General features: G+C 37.8%; 1 protein-coding gene across 3 annotated transcripts in view; it reads left to right on the forward strand.

The window, feature by feature from the left end:
- Positions 1-20,830, forward strand: part of LOC117435396 (semaphorin-5A-like) — a 156,859-nt gene that overhangs the window by 125,458 nt on the left and 10,571 nt on the right. For all 3 annotated transcript variants that reach the window (XM_059020486.1, XM_059020488.1, XM_059020487.1), the window contains exons 15-16: positions 7,799-7,946; positions 15,490-15,715. In XM_059020486.1, the coding sequence (XP_058876469.1) occupies positions 7,799-7,946; positions 15,490-15,715 (374 nt within the window). The remainder of the gene's footprint in view (positions 1-7,798; positions 7,947-15,489; positions 15,716-20,830) is intronic.

Genomic DNA, 20,830 nt, shown 5'->3' on the forward strand with positions numbered 1-20,830 from the left:
TTGTGCGCTCAGGGGCGGCCATGACTGCGTCACAGGCTTGCTGAGAAGCTTTGGTATACAATATTCAGGTTTCGCGTCTTTAGGAGGTAAATACCCATTCAGTAAAGGTAACAGTAAGGGAATGTTTTAGGCCTTTATATTTACAGGAACCGTTGGTACCTTATGCTCCGAGTCATCCCTTGAGATCAGTGAAGGCCAAGCTTTTGGTAGTAGCCTTAGGAGCTCCATCCCAAGTTATACCAGGAATGTTGGAACAGTCAAATCTTTTAAATCAAATTAAAAAAAAAGATTTGTTTGCGTTAGCTTATTTTTGAGCTGGATTGATTGGCCAATGTAAAGCGCCTGGGATGCTCTGCATGAAATCAGAGCCTCCATAAGGGTTAGACTAGGATAAAGGTCATTACTCAAGGCCACAGACAACATTTTAGGCACATTGTCTAGCTACATTGAACCTGTGAACAGAGCTCAGACCAATATAACAATATGTTGAGGCTCTTTTACTGTATATTGCCCAAAGACACAATCTGCAGACTTCAATACTCAACAATATAGGGAGCCGTGAGCTGATGTCTGTTTGCAGTCCTTGATTTTTGTCAAAGGAGAGTTGGTTTCATGTGAACCATGCATATGGCTGATTAATCGCTTGGGCAGTCCATTTCTAGAGAGTGAAGGGTGTGTGACATTGTGGGATGGGATCAGTGTAAACCACCAAACATTCTCACATGAACTCACAACATCCCTACTGATGTAAACTACTATTCCAGCTGGTTTAATAAAATAAATAGAAAGTAGTGTTAGCTTGTCTAATTATTATTATTATTTGTTTATTTAGCAGACACCTTTATCCAAGGCGACTTACAGAGACTAGGGTGTGTGAACTATGCATCAGCTGCAGAGTCACTTACAATTACGTCTCACCCGAAAGACGGAGCACAAGGAGGTTAAGTGACTTGCTCAGGGTTACACAATGAGTCAGTGGCTGAGGTGGGATTTGAACTGGGGACCTCCAGGTTACAAGCCCTTTTCTTTAACCACTGGACCACATAGCCTCCTAATACTCCTGACAGTAATCAAGTCACCCAGGAAATGCCCTCCTCAGCAGATTTCAAAAGCTGATCTAGAGGGCAGTTGTTTTACTGATTCTTTACTGTTGATTTCTGCACTGAAGCAGAAATCAACAAGTTAGGGGAGGTGGGGGGGGGGGGGGGGGGGGGGGGGGGGTGGTGGAGGGTTTGTAGGCACCTGAGAGTCCAGATTGCAGATCTGCCAGAAAACTTGGCAGGACCCCATCTCATAGCAGTTGCCTTCAGATTCACCCAGCAATAAATCTTAGCTGTGAAAACGTACCTGATGTTTATAGAGCTTTCCTGAATGTATCAAATATAATGATATTGCTTGTGTTGGGGGACAGATTATGCTAAGTCAGCATGTGGAAAGGGAAGGTAGGTGTGTTAAGAACTTGCTTCCCTTCTTTACTGCGAAGCAGCACTTTGCATGGTTTCAGATATCTCTGATTCTGGGGGTTTTAGTTCCATGACTGGTGTAAGGTTTTGTTTGGTAAATGTGGGGAATTTATTTTTAAAGTATCAGACTTATATTCACAATGTTGCACTTTTATGCTTTCTCTTTTCTTTTGAAGAAAAAAAGCACTCTGTGCCCTCCACTGTTATGTCAGATGGTGGTGATTAGTGATCGAGAATAAAGGTTTACGTGCAGCTCTCTGGCACCATGACAAAGCCAGAGTCCTGGCTGAGTTTACATAAGCATGAGACTTAACAAACAGGGTCCTTTAGAGTCCATGGGCCCGTTTCATAAAAAGCAATTTGTGCTGAATCGGAGTCGCAGGCACCTCGCAGATTAAAATTTGGTTTTCATAAAAATCACTGATTATGACTGAAACTTGTGACAGCCAGACAGCACCGCAAGTAGCAATTTTCATCGCATATCCTGTTTTCGGACATACCATGCCACTCATACAACTAGCTGGCTGTTGATATAGCAGGGAAATCAGAAGGAAAGAGCATTCAGGGACCGGTCCAATCCTCTTGATATGTATACAGACTGAGAATGAATATCAAAGTACCGATTGCCAAGAAGGGACATAACTAATCTTAGGGTGGTCAAACGTATTTTTAGATTGAAACAGAAAATAATCTAAATTGATTTAAACTTAAAGATGTCTGAAACAAAAACTTTAAAACAAGTTTTTAAAAAACTCGGCAACTTCGCACCCTGGAATAAAGCCCACAAAGTTGCCAGCTGAACTAACTTTGAGTCTCAATAGTAAAGAAAAAAAAAATCATATTAAAATAACATCACATTTATTAGATCAAGAAATTTGCCATAGATGGATCTCAAATACCAATTTTGTCCCCTGCTGTGAATGAGCACTTGTACATCAACAAGAAAGGTTTTAATTCCATTAATATTCAAGCCACCTCAGATGCCAAAATGTCTGTGTTAGACGCTGCCATTCCATACCCTGGGAGTACAAATGGCAGTTTCATTTGGGCAAATTGTGATATCGCTGATCACTTTGCCAGAGGAGATATTGTGATGGGTGAACTTTTGGGAGACAGTGGGTAAGATAATAATAATAATAATAATAATAATAATAATAATAATAATAATAATAATAATAATAATAACAGTGCACTCTGTTTATAAGAATTACTGATATAAGGATCAACAGCATATAGTGATCAAAACCACTGGGAGAAAATTATTCCTATACTAGCCAATGTAAAATACTCTGCTTGTAATAATCAAGTAATCCACTTATAAGAATCATTTCGGGGCAAACTGACTGCATGTAATACGATACTGTATCAAGTGCAATGACGTGTACAGCCATGTCACAAAGACGGCCAGAGTGGGTGGCGTCAGACCAGACAGGAATTCAAACAAAGACAGTGGTTGTGATGAGCTGAGTGCAATGGCTGCACTCAGCGTTTATTAACAAATAAAAGGGTTGAAACGGTACACAAAACAGGACACGGCACTACACGCCAAAATAAAAAGACAAACAAAACGGACTAACATTAAACAAACGGTGCACGGAGAGACAAACAAACACGGTGAGAACAAACACTTTACGTTTACGATTGTACTGATTTAACTCTCCCCTCTCTCTCTCCCGTTCTCCACTCTCTGAACACCTAACCACGAGTGACTAAACGTGCATCTATTTATACTGTTTGTGCTGGGATTCAATTACTAATTAATTACTCACTTGAATCCCAGCACGTGAATTCATTACGTGAAACCCCGTGTTCACATAATATATTTTAAATGCACGTGCGTGATGTGCAATCCCGTGCCTAAATACAAATATACACTTTTTAAATACACGTGAAACACAGACCCGTTTATATCCCGTGTACCAATGACTATACACCAACATTTACACACGCACGCAACACACAAATGCACACAGGGACGGGGCACATTGCCACAAGCCAATAAAGCTGTTTTTGAATTTTAATTTGATCATATCTCATGTGACTAGTCACATACACAGCATTTATACAGTACAATCCCAGGTCCGCAGCGACTCCCAGTAGAAAAAAAGCAAGTTGTGCAGCTTAGCATAACAGAGGCAGAAGTGTTAAAAGGACTAGGAGCTCTTAAAATAAACAAATCCCCTGGGCCGGATGAGATCCTCCCAATACTACTCAAAGAAATGAAAGAAGTTATTTACAAACCACTAACCAAGATCATGCAACAGTCTCTTGGCACAGGGGTTGTACCGACAGACTGGAAAATTGCAAACGTAATTCCGATCCACAAAAAGGGAGACAAAACCGAACCAGGTAACTACAGACGAATAAGCCTGACTTCTATTATATGTAAACTTATGGAAACTATAATAAGATCCAAAATGGAAAATTACCTATATGGTAACAATATCCTGGCAGACAGTCAGCATGGTTTTAGGAAAGGGAGATTGTGTCTAACTAACCTGCTTGATTTTTTTGAGGATGCAACATCGACAATGGATAATTGCAAAGCATACGACATGGTTTATTTAGATTTCCAGAAAGCTTTTGACAAAGTCCCGCATAAAAGATTAATTCTCAAACTGATCGCAGTAGGGATTCAAGCAAATGCAAGCACATGGATTAGGCAGTGGTTAACATGTAGAAAACAGAAAGCTCAAAATGGAGCGAGGTAACCACTGGGATCAGTATTTAGTCCTCTGCTATTCCTAATCTACATTAATGATTAGATTCTGGTATAGTAAGCAAACTTGTTAAATTTGCAGACGACACAAAAATAGGAGGAGTGGCAAACACTGTTGCAGCAGCAAAGGTCATTCAAAATTATCTAGACAGCATTCAGAACTGGGCAGACACATGGCAAATGACATTTAATAGAGAAAAGTGTAAGGTACTGCACGCAGGCAATAAAAATGTGCATATAAATACCATATAAATATCACATGGGAGATACTGAAATTGAAGAAGGAATCTATGAAAAAGATCTAGGAGTTTATGTTGACTCAGAAATGTCTACATCTAGACAATGTGGGGAAGCTATAAAAAAAAAAGGCTGACAAGATGGGCTGAATGGCCTCCTCTCGTTTGTAAACTTTCTTATGTTCTTATGTTCTTATTTGTGTCAACATGGCAGGAAAAAGAAAGACGCGTGACTGTTTATTTATGTTCTCTGTTAGTGAAGATGTGTTTTAATAAAGTGAATACACATTCATTGAATACATACTGAGTACAGCTCTGTGATTGTGTGATATGCATGTAGAGGGAGTGGGATTGCATAACGGCGCGGTGAGGAGGAGGGGGCCAGGGGGGGGCTTTGCATCTCCGCTTCGTGAAAAACTGTGAGATTTCCATCGCAACTGAGAAAAAGCAAGCCACGTACGCTTAAATGCAGTGGCAGTCCTGACAGTAAAATACTGTACTGTAATGTCATTTTAATTCAAAGGCCATTACACGTAACACCACACAGCAGTTAAACTAGGCACCCTTACGAGATGATCGCTTCTCAAGTATACTGTAGTAAAATAGGATTCTGCAGCCTTGAGTAAACATAATCGTGATCATATAACAAGTTGCTTACCCACGAGGACTTGTTTTGATTGTTTTGATGTTTTGTCCTCAATGATTGAGCACCATTGACATTTGTATTCTGTATTTAAACTGCTGATGCGCAGAGGCCCACTTTTGCTAATTGTAATCATATCGGTCTGCTTTTAAGAATCAAATCATCCTGGACGGATGTGATTCTTATAAACAGAGTGCACTGTAATATTGCATTTTATTAACAAGTTGTGTAACAATTTTTCTATTTTAATTATTGCTTACTTGGATGAATAACAAAAAAACATGTTTACTTACGTTGGGTCAAAGGCAGCAGGAAGAGCTTCACTATCTGCTTTTCTTTTTTTGCGTATTCCAATCCTCTCTCAGTACCAGCAACAGCTACTTCACCAATTATATTTAGACAATTTTTCATCTCCCTTCCTTTCCCTCCTTTTAATTTTGTTCTTCTCGCGTGATCTATCCATTTCTTTCTACTGCTCTCTGCTCCACCACAATCCGTGATCATCTGACAACTTCCTGACAACGTGCCGGATTTGTGTTGACCTACCATTTCAATAATTGTACCAATGTATTCTTTCAAAACATTGGCTTTCCTTGGCACACCTGCCATTGTATGTAATTACGTAATCGGTCACTGGGCTTTGAAGTTGATTACAGAGTTACTGATTTTTCTCAACGCAGATCTCAAAAGAGTGGTCGCAAGCAGCAGCACTTGCGATGTGTTTTATTAAACGCTTGCAGCGACGACCTCTGCGTCACAAGCACATCGCAATCGGAGAGCCTTTATGAAACGGGTCCCAGGCTAAATAAGAGTCACAGCTCCCTCTCAATGTAATAATGAGAGGCCTTGGGGGCCTTAGAAATCATAAACATTTATTATTTTACAAAACTATCAATCCTAAATCGATCTATAATACAAGGGTATTAAGGAAGCATAGAAAAAGCACAAGGAACACACTAGGAACATTCAAGCTATATATATATATATATATATATATATATATATATATATAGATATATATATATATATATATATATATATACAGTGGCTCTCAAAAGTATTCACCCCCCTTGGACTTTTCCATATTTTATTGTGTTACAACATGGAATCAAAATGGATTTAATTAGGAGTTTTTGCCACTGATCACCACAAAAAAATGTCCATAATGTCAAAGTGAAAAATAAAATCTACAAATTGTTCTAAATTAATTACAAATATAAAACAGAAAATAATTGATTGATAAGTATTCACCCCCTTTGCTATGACACACCTAAATAAGCTCTGGTGCAATCAATTGTCTTTAGAAGTCACATAATTAGTTGAATGGAGTCCACCTGTGTGCAATTAAGGTGTTTCACATGATTTCAGGTTAAATACACCTGTCTCTGGGAGGTCCCACAGTCGGTTAGTACAATTCCTATCAAAAACTATATCATGAAGACAAAGGAACATTCAAAGCAAATCCGGAATAAGGTTCATCAAAAGCACCAATCACGGGTAGGATATAAGAACATTTCCAAGGCATTGAATATGCCCAGGAGCACAGTAAAGTCCATTATTAAGAAATGGAGAGAATATGGCACAGCTGTGAATCTGTCTAGAACAGGCCGTCCTCAAAAACTGAGTATCCGGGCGAGAAGGGCACTAGTCAGGGAGGCCACCAAGAGGCCTATGGCAACTCTAAAGAGTTACAGTCTTCCACGGCTGAGCTGGAAGACACTGTGCATACGGCAACAATAGCTTCACAAAACTGGCCTTTATGGGTGAGTGGCAAAAAGAAAGCCATTGTTGAAAAAAAATCACATCAAATCTCGGCTAGAGTTTGCCAGAAGGCATGTGGGACACTCTGAGACCAAATGGAAGAAGATTCTATGGTATGATGAAACCAAAATAGAGCTTTTTAGCCTCAACGCTAAGCGCTATGTTTGGTGCAAGCCTAACACCGCACATCAGCCTGAGAACACCATCCCTACCGTGAAGCATGGTGGTGGCAGCATCATGCTATGGGGGTGCTTCAGCTACAATCCAAGTTCTCGACGAAAAAAAATTACAGTTGCTTATTATTGCTATATGGTTCATATATGATATAGGGGAGAATATATTGAGAAAAACTTTTTAACAGTCACTCCCAGACCCAGAAATAACACCAATGTGAAAGTAGGGAATGCTTTAATACCCATTTCTGGCTAATTTAGCACTTTATGGCTCCTCTTGGTGAGATTTAATTCAAATTTAATATCCCAAGATGACCATGACATTATCTCTCTGTAGCTTCATTGGTTTACTAAGGTTGGTCTGACTCTGTACTTTATCAGTACACAGCTAGACCAACCTGAATAAAGCCAAAATCTCAGGTAAAAATGTACCCTTTTACCTCTACCATTTCACAGATGGATACCACAATTCCACAAGATACAGAGTCACACTATACTTTAAAATATGGATGTTCAGACTTCTGTTCTACTTTGTGTTTCAGTGGGTCTGCAAAGCATTTGGAAAACTAACCCTTATAGTCAATTTATACTAAGCCTTGGTCCAGGTGTCACCGTAAATCCTGATTAAAAACTAAAATAATTTTACAGTTCTAGTGTGTATAAAATGAACAGTCTAACCTTTTAAACAATTTGGACAGCAGTAGGTTAAAGGGCAAACAGTTCTGTTAGAAAACATCTGTGTAAACGATTAAACTGTTTAAAGCATGTAACTTCCACTGAACACTGTTTCCTTTCCCTCGTAGATACTGCAATGAGCACTTGCCATGTCCGCCACACGTCTACTGGTCGAGCTGGGGTTCGTGGGAACGCTGCACAGCTCCTTGCGGGGGAGGGGTGCAGACTCGACGCCGGACCTGTGAGAATGGGAATGAATGTCCCGGTTGTAGTCTGGTATGTATTTTATCACACAGCAAAGGCAACAGCTGTAGCCGTTACCAATGTGAGCTTTCATGGTATCTAAAAGGGACAGGGATGTGTCTGCTTTCTACACTTGCTGTATTACTCACAAAGTATACCATTTTCCTGTACTGTAAAAAATACCTTGCATTCTGTCCTGTCATGTGACTGGGCTGTAGGATTATACAGTGTTTATGACCTAACACCTGCCTGTCCTATACCTTTTTTCTTTTTTAAGTTAAGTTTCGCTGCAGTAATGTAAGGAATCAGACTTGAAATATAACAAAACAATGGAGGGTTTTTCTTTTTCTTTTTATGAAAGGTGCTGAGGATGGGTTAAAAAGAGTATAGTGCTTTTAAAAATAAAAAGGGGGAGAAAAAAGGAATGAGAGTCTGGTTGTTTGGGGTTTCAAGATGAATTTGTTTATTTGATTCACTCTTGTTTGCACGTTTTTAACAATTGATTAATTGTGTTTTTTGACTGAGTATAATAAAGTTATGTTTAAAAGTAAAAACAATAAAACATGCCCAACATTTCTTTACTTTCTTCAGCTTAAGTTTTATCGCTCCTGGTACACTGTAGTTAAATCATTCAGACAGAAGTTTTTCAATATTAATTTTCTGATACGACTTCAAAGAAATACGTTGAATAAGAAGAAACGTTTGCTCACTTACGACTAAGCGGATACGATACACTTATAGCACTACCGTGAAAGGAACACACCCATTTACAAAAGTTGCAATTTCTAGTCCAGGTATTGTGAAATATTGGGTATACCTTCCAATAAGTACTCTGCCATTTTTTAATATGTATTTTTTGTGCACCATTTTTTGATATATGGGTTTAATAAATATACACTTAAGCAGGTTAGACTATTTATAAATGGTTGTTCTGTAGCTCTGTAAAATAATCCACATTCTATTGATACAAAGATTGTATTGCCTGTACTATGAATACAGTAGGTAGTGGAGCAGTTGAGGTACGTAACTGAGGTAGATAAACTTGATCAGAGTAAAAACAAAAGTATATAATGTGAAGTTAAAATGGAGTGATAGAATGCATTTAACTGTACTGTAAATTGACTTTAAAGAAATCATTCTAAGGTTAGTTTAGTAATCCCTAATGGATCCATTCTTACATAGTAATGCAGTTAAGTTGTGCTCTGTGCACATCTAGAGCAGAGCAGCCAAACATCACATGAACAAAGCTAAAGCAGCACATGAAACAGCTCATTATATAGCTGCTGAATACCAAATGTAATTATTGTAATCATTTTATGGCCGTTTACTGGGAAGCAAATTTAGTTATTTTGAAAATGTAAAAAAAATGCACGCACAGCTTTCTTATGATAACGTTGGAATATAGATTGTAGGATAAATAAAATCAAAGAAATAAAAAAAAAACCTTTGATAACTTAAAGTCCTGTAGTATTGAAAGAACAGCATATGTGCAGAAAGACGGGCCACACTCTTTACCTGGTGCAGAAAGACAGGCCAATGTAAAACTGTACTATATTCAATTAGGGTTAGGGTTACAGTTATAGTTAGGCTGATTTAAATCTTAAACTCAGTATTCAAATTCTCTCAGCTGGCCCATTGCTAGCCAGCCTGGCCCATCTTTCTACACCTATGCCAAAAGAACAGTTATGGGTTCTGACATTTGTTTGTGTCACAGATGTTGTGGAGGCATAGTTACACCGCGCACTCTTTTTATTAAGACAAAAGAGTTGACTTCACTGCGGAGGTGGCATCCCATGTGTACAGACTGGGATGTTGACAGTGTGTGTTTATATTATCTTTTATTATTTATTATTTGGGGTCCAGGGTCCAAGTTCATTATAGTCGAAGCTTCATCCCAAAAAAACAAAAAAACTGTAAAAAAAAACAAAAAAACTGTAACCTAAAAAAACTAAACCAGTGTAACCAATCGATTACGCCAGGCAGGTGTCTAGATACATTGCATTAAAGGCAGATGTACAGTAATAAGGTATTCAAGAATTCAATATTCAATTTTTTCACCCATTTATTAGTCATGGTATTTGGTTTCCAATTCTTGAAAAATGCTGAGCTCAAACTTAAAAATAGGTTTCAAGGATGTAATGAAAAACAAGAATTGGACACCAAATAATAGGTATTCTACCTTCATGGTATATGTTACAGTGCATGCACTGTGCATACATTGCAAAAGAGGATGTTCGGGCTTGTAAAGTAGGTTGATAAACTGAATAAAGTACTGTATACTACTAATTACAAGGAACTACTAAATGTCTGTTATTCATAAATGAACGCCCCCTTCACAGGTAAAATGACTTGCCCATAAGAGCCTTCTATTGGGCTAAGCACCAGATAGCAACTCACTGGGCACTACATTTTCTAACCCATGTAATGTGAAGAAGTAGATGCAAGAAGCAGGTCAGTGCATATAAAATGAAATACAGAACAGAAAATGCTTTCCCAGTACCGTTTCACATTTTCAATCAAAATGAATTCATATATTTTACTTAAAGTAGATATTTACAGCTTTACGGTATTTTACATGTTACCATAGTGGCATATTTGTCTACCTGGAAATTCTGCAGTCTCATCTTAATCAATGCAAACAAAAAAGAAAATGTACAGCCATCTTTCTATTAGTACAGGGGAGAAAATCAAGAAGATTAAAAAAAAAACACGTTTTCAATTGCACTCAACCTACGCGTTCTCTGACAGCTGACTTATCCTGCTACGGGGCCTAGCACTTTTGAAAGCTGTTTGTTTTGATTTCCAAATATAGTCTTTAATGCACACTGAGTCATGGATAAATAATCCTTTAGTTGTCAGATTTTAGTTGTAAGAAACAGAACGAGCTACAATAATGTTGGTATTAACTGTGATTTCAGTGAGCCTGCTGTTTTGAATCTATTTCCAAACAAACATCCACTTTCCATAAAAAAAAAATAATAATAAAAAAACGAAAATGAACACCCTCTATTCCCTGTGTGTGTAACTTTGAGGTTCTGCTTGTTTTCCTATAACATCGTATTGAAAGATTATCACAAAATCAGCTTCACTTCCGTAGGCAGGGAAGAGCAAGAGCAAACACTGACAGCAGCTGCAGGGGGTTCTGTATCTCGCCTATAGATGCCATACAGTATTATAAGAGGTGTAAAGATGTAAGGAATTGTCACTGGTAACACACATCATTTTGACGTCAGTTATGTCTGGCATACTACAGTGCACAACCCAAAATAACACTACAGTAAATCCCTTCTTGCTAGTAATGCATTGAATGTTTGGGTCTGTTTTACGAAACTTGACATGTTTAGTGCGTTTTGTATTGCAGCTGGTAATATCATGTATTATTTTGATGACAGTTATGAAAAATAAGTAGATGCACATTTAAAATTCAACAGTATATCATTTCAAAAAATGTCATCCAACAAATGAACAGCCCCAGTTGTTAGAACATTTGTATTGGTTTAAACCAGGATGTGTTTTTGTTATACTGTACTGAGTTAAAACGGGAGTGTTTTTCTAAGCTGCTTTATACCATTGTGCTAATCTCTGAGGACAGATAAATAACAGAGCTTTCAGAAACCCAAACTCTTAGTCAATGTTTATTTTCTCTTACAACATTACAGACCTGATATCCAGTATGAGCTTGTATGAGCTGGAATTAAAAGGGGACAGCCTCTCTACATACTTAGACAACAACAGAATAGTTTTCTTCAACATCATACACGTAACCTGAAACTAATATCTTTGTGATACATTACAGTACCACTATGGTGACGCTCTGTAGCATTGTCGTACCAGTGATAGGGGTTGTGCCTGTTTTATTTAGATCAGGTCACTATGCAATCTGTGTAATCTTCTCAATGTTTTTTTGTATTTGTTGTATGCCTGTGCTTTCAGTCAGGCTTGAATCCCCAATGGCTGCTGCAGCAGTCCTTGTATCATATTGTATGGTGCTGATGAGAACAGCACAGCCATTATTTGCTGTCAGTTACTTAGAGAAGTGCTGGACTAGAAATTGAGATTTCTGTATAAACAGTATGTTGATATCATCCACACCAGTTCCTCATAATTGACTGTGGAAAAGCAGCTATTACATAGAAAATAAACCAATTATATAACCTGTGATTAGGGGGGTCTGGATCTTCTTTGGTTGAGTGAGACTAGATATATGTTAGATCTGGATTATGCTATTATGCAGGTTGCTGTAGCTGGTTTTGAAAATAGTTAGATAATAGTTGTTTTAAATAAATATAATTAATCTTGCTTGTGGCATTTAAGTTCAAGTCCATTGAGACTGTGGCAGCCCCAGGGAGAGCAGATGGGTCATGGCAGTTCTCTGAATTTCCTAAGGGCTCTACCTTGGTATAACTTCTTTTTATAATATATACTGTAGTACAGCCTGGTTTTTCACCCACTCACAGTGTCTTACATGATATTCTATGTATAACAGTGTATGCCGACTTCTACTGATGATTTAAATGCAGTTTAATAGTCATGCTATATTCAAACTGTTGTTGTTGAAGTCTACAATTAACTGAATAGCAAACTTTAAAGAGTAAGTAGCTTTAAATGTCATTGTAATTCATTCTTTTTATTTGCCTTACAACTGTGGCTGTATTACAAATACTATAAACTAGTAACAGTAAAATGTAAAAACTACATTCATATGACGTACTCTTTGTATGTCTGGAAGGTTAGCAGCTGTTATAAGAACGCTACAAACTGCAAATCAGTTTTGAATTTATCTCTTCTGTATTACATGTAAAGTTAGTATCATGAACTACACCACAGCCCCAGTAAGTTACTCAAAGTTACAGTATTAGGTGTCTCTGTTTTACTATTTAAAAAATCCCACAATGAATGAAATGATGTAAAACAGTGCCCTTTTATTACAACACCAATGGAACACTAGCCATTTCTCAGTTAGTTAGACAGCACTCAAAAACAAGGGCAGAACAACCAGATGCTGTGCAGAGCAGTGTTACATTCCCAAATCCCCAAAAAAAAGTGGGATTAATGACGCCCCCGCCCCCGCCCCCCCAAAATGAAATAAAATTCACAAAATCCTAGAAAAATAAGCATGGTCCAGGGGAATGTGAAAACATATGGGGTACAACAAAACACACCATTCATTACTGTGTGCACATCTGGGTAAGGCTGAATGCAAAGGCAGTGTGTATGACCGAAACAGCTGGGAGACACGTGCCCAGTAGAGGTCTTTGATGATTCACTGCGGTCCTTTACATGTAAACCACAGAACAATTGCCCCCTCCATATTACATTTATTACATGGGCAATTTGCTCACAATTAAAAATAGGACCAGTAGATCACACAATAGATTATTCTCAATCAGTTTTCTTTCTGCTTCCCATGGTCACTGCAAAGGACTCTAAAACTCTGAATTTTTTTTTAAAAATGTAATAGTAATGGGGTTTTAAATGAATGCATGTCTATTTAGCACTGATAATTAAAATTAATTGTCCACATGACTGGGACTATTGCAAGGAGTGAGTGCCTAATTGAATTTAATTTAGTTTCGCATATGAAGCAGTTACAATTCAGGGATTTTTGCAATGTTATCAATTTGAAGTTGATATCCAAGAAATAGTGTTATTGAAGCTGTTCTGATGCTAATGATGCATTCATTTCTCCAGCAAGCAGACCACACAAGTGCTATCAGTTAGGTAAAGCACCCTTTTTTCATTCAAATATGAATTGTCTCTGTTTTTTTTTTCTGATACTCTTCTAGAGACTAGTTAAGGCATACACTAAGAACTGCTCAAATCAAAGTAACAGCACAGGCAGGAATCACAGTGTGCACTGTTTGTCAACTTCACATTTCCTGTTAACAACCACAAAGCATAATTATAAAGCCAAATGGTCATGCCAATAGCTCAAATTTGAGAGCAGTCATGCATCAAGTTGAATTCTTTCTATAGCTTACGTACTCCAAAGCCACAACAGCTATATTACTATACTGGACTACTTCAAGAAGTTTATTCCAAACATATTTAGTGGGTTGTTTATTTATTGATTATTGTCACCACTTTGGAATAATATTACCACATCTTACTACAATGTCCTGGTCTTAAAATAAAAGTTAAGCTTTCCCAGGGCTCTTTTTTGGATTGAAGTAACAGACCAACAAAATGTCATTGCTGGATCAATGAAGAATCATATGTTCATGGCTAGTATAAGCATAAGCTGTGGCTGACAGCAGCTTTGTTAAGCACTAATTGAAGCTAAAACAAATAAAAAGTTTAGCCTTGAAACCTTGCCTTGCGTCCTTCTTGACATCGCCACAATATTTTATCTATCGCATGAGCTCCCTGACTGAATCAATATTTCCTTATACACTCTAGCTTTATATTAAATCATAACTTCAGAATCTGAGGAAACTTAAGTAACATCACTGATAACAATATGCTGAATTTCTAGCAACTTTCTCATTGATACATATTTTAAAGAAATTGATAAAACTCATTTAAAAAAAATCTTGCAGTGCGTTTATTTAAATGTGTATTTTGCAGGTGGAGATTATTTGTACGACATTTTGAACAATGCTGGGACTATAGCTGCTTGTTTCTTAGCAGGGCGATCCTGATATCTCAGGTTGTTAAATATTAATGAAGGAGATAATTACAAAGTAACGTGGTAAAAACAAGCATCTTTTGACAGCCTCATTTTTCTTCTGAAAACACAATAGAAATTCTCTCGTGTCTTTTAACCTTGGGCTCTTTAACTGGTTGCTCTAGCATTAGGGAGCGTTGCCTGAACGTTCAAATCTGTTCTCTGTGACAACTTGACGGATGAACAAAGAGGACTTCGATCTTAGATCTTCAAGGTCTGGCAGTTACTCAAGCTCTGGGAAAAGATTTTGGGACCTTGCAGTATCACCTTCCAGACATATGCTCCATTCTTAACAAAGTAGAAAACATTTTACCTTCTGATACCTGCTTATCTTTTTTTTTTTTCTCCTATCGGCTCCTTCCAGTATCTTTTCAACTGTAGCCACAGGTTAGCTGTGTTATTTTACCAACCCTGCTTATAGCTGTAAATGTCCAATAAAAAAGTAGATATATTATATTCCCTAAGTGTGGAAATGATAAAATACAATATCAGCAATGCAACCACTACAAGGAAAATACATTCTAGGATAACCAGATATATAGTACAGCTTGTGTTGCCTGTAGACATAATGCTAAACTCTAAACATTTCTGTCTACTTGTGAGGAACTTTGATTGGAAATCAAATTGAAAAGTAATTTTTGCCTTACTGCAGCATTTTTTGGATTCCTCAGTGTGCCCCCCCCCCCCCCCCCGATCAATAACCTTTTCTGCTTGAGTTGTTTGTTACTTGCCATGTTCAGCAAAGAACATAATAGAAAAATGTTCAGATGAGCCAGCAAAAAGCAGTATAAAACGTACAGATGTTGCTGAGCTTGACACTAAAACACTGAAGTAATTGAAGATGAAACAGCACTAATTTAATTTTGGAAGATAACACTGTTAAGCTGTGTATTTCTAATCTGTTAATAGGAGTACCAGTCCTGTAACACTGTCTCCTGTCCAGAGATGAAAAAGACAACTCCCTGGACACCCTGGACCCCTGTCAACATCTCAGACAACGGGGGCCACTATGAGCAGCGTTTCAGATACACCTGCAAGGCCCGGCTGGCAGATCCCAGCCTGCTGGAGGTGGGGCGACAGAGGATCGAGATGCGGTACTGTTCAAGTGACGGCACGACTGGGTGTTCCACTGATGGTGAGCATTATCTGTTACCTGACGTCTAGTGAACATGTGTGTTAGGTTTCTTACTAATTATTAAAGGTAGAGGATAAATAGTGTGTAGAAGATTTAACATGTCATTCATGGTATTTGCTTTCCAATTCTTGTTTTGTTTCCGTTCATGAAATCTAAATTGCTATGTGATGCGCAGTCAATGCATCCTATTTAACAGCAGCAACTAGCAGGAAACCTTGCACAGGTATTGAAAGTGAGACTAATAATCAAATTAGTCTCACTTTCTTACCTTTAGTTTCACATTGATCATGCAACATGCTTCTGTGGTGAACATACTAGAGGCATTGTGTAATGGTACGAAGTAGAAAAAATAAAACTATGAGCCGTGCTGAGCTCAAAAATGTTAAGGAAATAATGGAAAACAAGAATTGGAAACCAAATACCATGACGTGAGTGACAGAATTATTTTTTTTTCTAAACCCTATTTATTCATTTGAATTGTATTGTAACTCGATGTTACTTTGGTAGCTTGCTAGAGAAGATATCATTTTTATAAAGAAGGCTTTAGAAGGGGATGGCCATGTAAGCTGTGATACAGTCCTGTTTTCCGGTAGGGGTTCCATCAATTTGCTCTGCCTTAAATTAAATGGTCACTTATTATTGTGTCGACTCGACTGCCAAATTTCAGACACTTTAGATTGTTTAGGGTTGTGTTTGTGTAGTTGTCTAATTTTCAATCATTTGTACGGGCTTGCTTTTTTAAACCCTTTTTTTGGAACAAAATGCGCACCAGTTTTCAGGGATACATTTGTCCCTTCATCAGGAGAAAACAAAGCCTTTTATGAAACTTTCATAATTACAAAATATATTATTATTAATTTGGCAATAAGCAGATGCTCTTATCCAAGTGACTAGGGGTGAACTATGCATCACAACTGCTGCTGCAGTCACTTACAATAGGACCTTGGTTTTACATCTCATCTGACAGACGGAGCACAAGGAGGTTAAGTGGCTTGCTCAGGGTCGCACACAGTGAGTCACTGGCTGAGCTGGGATTGAACTGGGTCTCTAACCACTGGACCACCAAGCCTCCTATTATTATTATTATTATTATTATTATTATTATTATTATTATTATTATTATTATTATTATTATTATTTATTTATTAGCAGACGCCCTTATCCAGGGCGACTTACAATTGTTACAAGATATCACATTATTTTTACATACAATTACATTATTTTTTACACATTATTTTTACATACAATTACCCATTTGTACAGTTGGGTTTTTACTGGAACAATCTAGGTAACGTACCTTGCTCAAGGGTACAGCAGCGGTGTCCCCCACCTGGGATTAAACCAACAACCCTCCGGTCAAGAGTCCAGAGCCCTAACCACTACTCCACACTGCTGCCCTATTACAAAGTTGTGCAGTACTGAGGGCTAACGTTTCTTACGGTTAGATTATTTGGGTCTGTTTCGTAGAACAAATGATGTATTTGGACCTCATTTGTTTGATTTTCTACTTGCATGACAAGGTTGTGCTGCAGTTGACATTTCTTTATTACATTACAATTAGAGTCCTTACTGATGCCTGTTGAGAAAATGACCTGTCAAACTAATTCATGCGTGGCTGCCTGTATGATGATCAGGCATGAATTATTTCAGTACTTTAATTAAATGAAGATCAACACATTTTTAACAGTGTTCCGTCTGAATTATGTAGTGAGTCCAGACATACACTTCTCTTATTGAAGTATTTGAAAAAAACGATAAAGCAATCAAAATACTTTAAGCATTGTCCCCTATGTATCTATAAGTTGTATGTAAGAGCACACAAGGTGAAATTATTTGTGTGAAACAAGAGATAGTGGTCTTACCCAACCAACATAAGAGACCTGTTCAAATAATGCCAGCTAACTATAGTCCTAACTTTTGTTTCTCAATGTAGTGATGAGTCCTCTATTCACAAGGTATTTTTCAAAGTCTTCCTTCTATTTCAGTATAGTTTATTTTGCACTTATATCCAGTTTAATATTAATAAAATGAATTTGCCCAGACATCCTTGTTACAGAAAAGATACTTTTGTTTGTACATCTATTACATGTTTTTGTTTGCCCAGTTCTCTGTCAAAATTAACTCATCCTTAATCCAGTCACTCCAGGGACAGGTGCTCTAAGAAGAATAAATCTAGTCAAAGTTGTCATGAAATATGATGTCTCTGAACCTACATCTCCAATTGGTATGACTGCAGACAGCAAGGCAAAACTCAGCTGGCTGATTGTAAGGAAAAGTGAATGCTTGATCCTAGTCTTTAGCACATTTCATATGGAGGAGACTAGGGAAAGTCTAACTTGGCTCTAAGCAGTAGATTGGGTGTTTAACCTTGTCACATAAATTGTTATAACACTTTTTGTGGGACCAGAAAAATGAATGGTAATAAAAGCAAAAATCCCACAAAGCTGTCTAAAAAAAATTATTGTTGTAGAGGATTTATCACTTAACCTGGTTTTGCCCTTAAGGTACAGAGTACACTTCATTTTGAGGAATGTGCTGGCCAGTATTGCTGCAGTGCCTGTTCATTCACAATTCATTCACATGCTCGCTCCTGTGGTAAGTGGTCCAGCACAATATAATACTGCATTATAAATAGCCTAAAAAAAAAGATCATATTACATATTTCTCTTGGGGTATCAGGGTCATATTGAACTGTTACATGTAGTGAAATCTCAAATTGCCTCTTGAACTTTTGCAGGACACAGGTATTGATCTCAAAACCCAATCAAGTGCAATTCTGTGAGTCAGGCCCAGAAAATGTAAAAAGAATTTAATTTTGACATTTAGGGTTTTAAAAATATTGCAACCCTAGCTGATACAATGTTGCTGTAGAGAATAACTTTACTAACATTCCAAACCAATTTGAAAAATCGCTTCAAGGATATTCGAACCCTACCTTGAGACAAATGGTGTCCATATAAAGCAGTTAAAAGGATACTTCATCCTGTATATTTTAGCATTTTCCTAATACTGTATTTAATATTCTACATGTTTAATACGCTATTGTGTGGTTTCTCCATGCTTTTCTATTTGGCCTTAGTTCATTCTTTTACATGCTCACAAATTATCTGAGCTAAAATTGTTTCTGAAAAGACTTCACCCAGGATTGATTGGGGAAATTAAAGTGGGGATGCCTATGGCCTTACACAGGCTTCAGTGCCTAATGCTTTAAGGTGAGAATCACTGCACAATACAGCTAAATCTAATAAGCTCCAAAATCACCCTTAAGGATGATGCTATAAAGGTAGAATAAATGGGGGGTACAAAATTAACTAATTCTCACCCACATACCATTTATGCATGTTGCCAATAAAAAGGTTAGATTAGTCTTTTCAGAGATGATTTCTGTGTCTTTTTAAATTAAAAGAATACTTTATTTCATAAAATGGATTGACCTAGATTTGATGATTTTAAAAGCTTTGTGAGTTTAAGGTTTGGTATAATAAATCTACTATAAGTACAGTGGACCTCCAAAAGACCTGGGATTGTTTCTAAAACAAATTATTACTATATGAAATTCCCAATCAAGAAAACTCAAATACAGTACAATAGTACAATATAATGGCAAATATAATTTAACATCAACAAATGTAGTGTTTCAAGCCGGTCACAAAAAGGTAGGATACAAATAACACATGGGTGGTATCCAACTGGAACAGGCTCACCAAGAGAAAGACCTTAGTGTTGTAATAGAGTCATCGCTGTCAGCAACCAGGTAGTGTGGGGAAACAAAAAGGCAAACAGAATGCTTCTGAATGTTGCCAAAAGTGTAGAGTACAAATCCAAGGAGGTAATGATGAGGTTGTGTACTACACTGCTGAGACCGTACTTAGAATACTGTGTCCAATTCTATTCACCATAGCACCAAGGGGACATTGTGGCCCTGAAGTGAGTACAAACAAGCAACCAGACTAATCCCAGGGTTTAAAGGGTTGAGCTGCAAAGATAGGCTGAAAGACCTAGAAAGCCAAGAACAAGGAAGAATTAGGGGGGACATGATTGAGGTCTTAAAAAGGAATTGAAATAGTTAACCCGAAGCAATACTTCATGCAATACAAAAACCAGGACCAGAGTGCACAGCTGAAAATTAAGTGGAGATAGAGTTAGGACAGAGGGAAGGAGTGCTGAGGGTATGGAATGGGCTACCTAGTCATGTTGCTGAGGGAGAATCACTTGGATCTTTTACGACCCGACTTGACAAAGATCAATCAGCTACTAGGGAACCAGATGAGCTTAGATGGGCTGAATGGACTCCTCGTTCGTAAATTTTCTTATGTTTTTTTGTTAACAATTCTTATTTTGTTTCCATTTATCATTACGTCTTTGATAGTCATTCATAGCAATTATTTCTCAAAAGCCATTACAAGATATTCTCCACTTTTAGTTTCCTACAAGTACTTTTTGCTTTCTCAATGTAAGATAAGGTAAGAGACTGACAATTTGGCAGTCAATGCATTTCATTCACATCAGTAATTAACACAACTAGCGTATCACAACGTAATTGTCAGCAGGGAACCTCGCACAGGTGTTGAAGGTGAGAATAAGGGTCCCTTAAGAAAATGAGCAGCTCAGAGCGCTAATATTTCCCCTCACTCAGATCACTGATGAAATCTGCTCAGAAGGAGCGGAACTGAGCATGCCGTTAAGTAGGTTCTTTCACTGAGCTGCTCTGTGCGGCTGTGACAGAAAGACAGTGATTCTTGGTGGTAAATCTCCCTCCCGACCTGGGAGGGCGCTAAGTAACAGGAACAGAGTACTCTGGACTGTTTGGCCTGACACTTCATTCCTAGGGTTAAAAAGAAGTCGGTCATTTAGAAAGGGGGCGGAGGTCATGTGTTGGAGGACACTCACTGTCCTTCACTTCTCATGAGCTGTTGTGGGGAGTTGCTGTGGTGATGCAGCGTAATTGGACATTCTAAATTGGGGAAAGGGTATTATAAATTGGCACTCTGAAATAAATACATAAATAATCATCTTTAGAGAAGAAAGGTATTGAATTGTATACTGACTGTAACCTCTGATCCATAGGAGGGCTCAATGTCTTAGGGCCACGTTTGAGGCAAATGAGTCTAGTGC

This window comes from Acipenser ruthenus, chromosome 3, assembly GCF_902713425.1.
Source record: "Acipenser ruthenus chromosome 3, fAciRut3.2 maternal haplotype, whole genome shotgun sequence".
NCBI lineage: Eukaryota > Metazoa > Chordata > Actinopteri > Acipenseriformes > Acipenseridae > Acipenser > Acipenser ruthenus.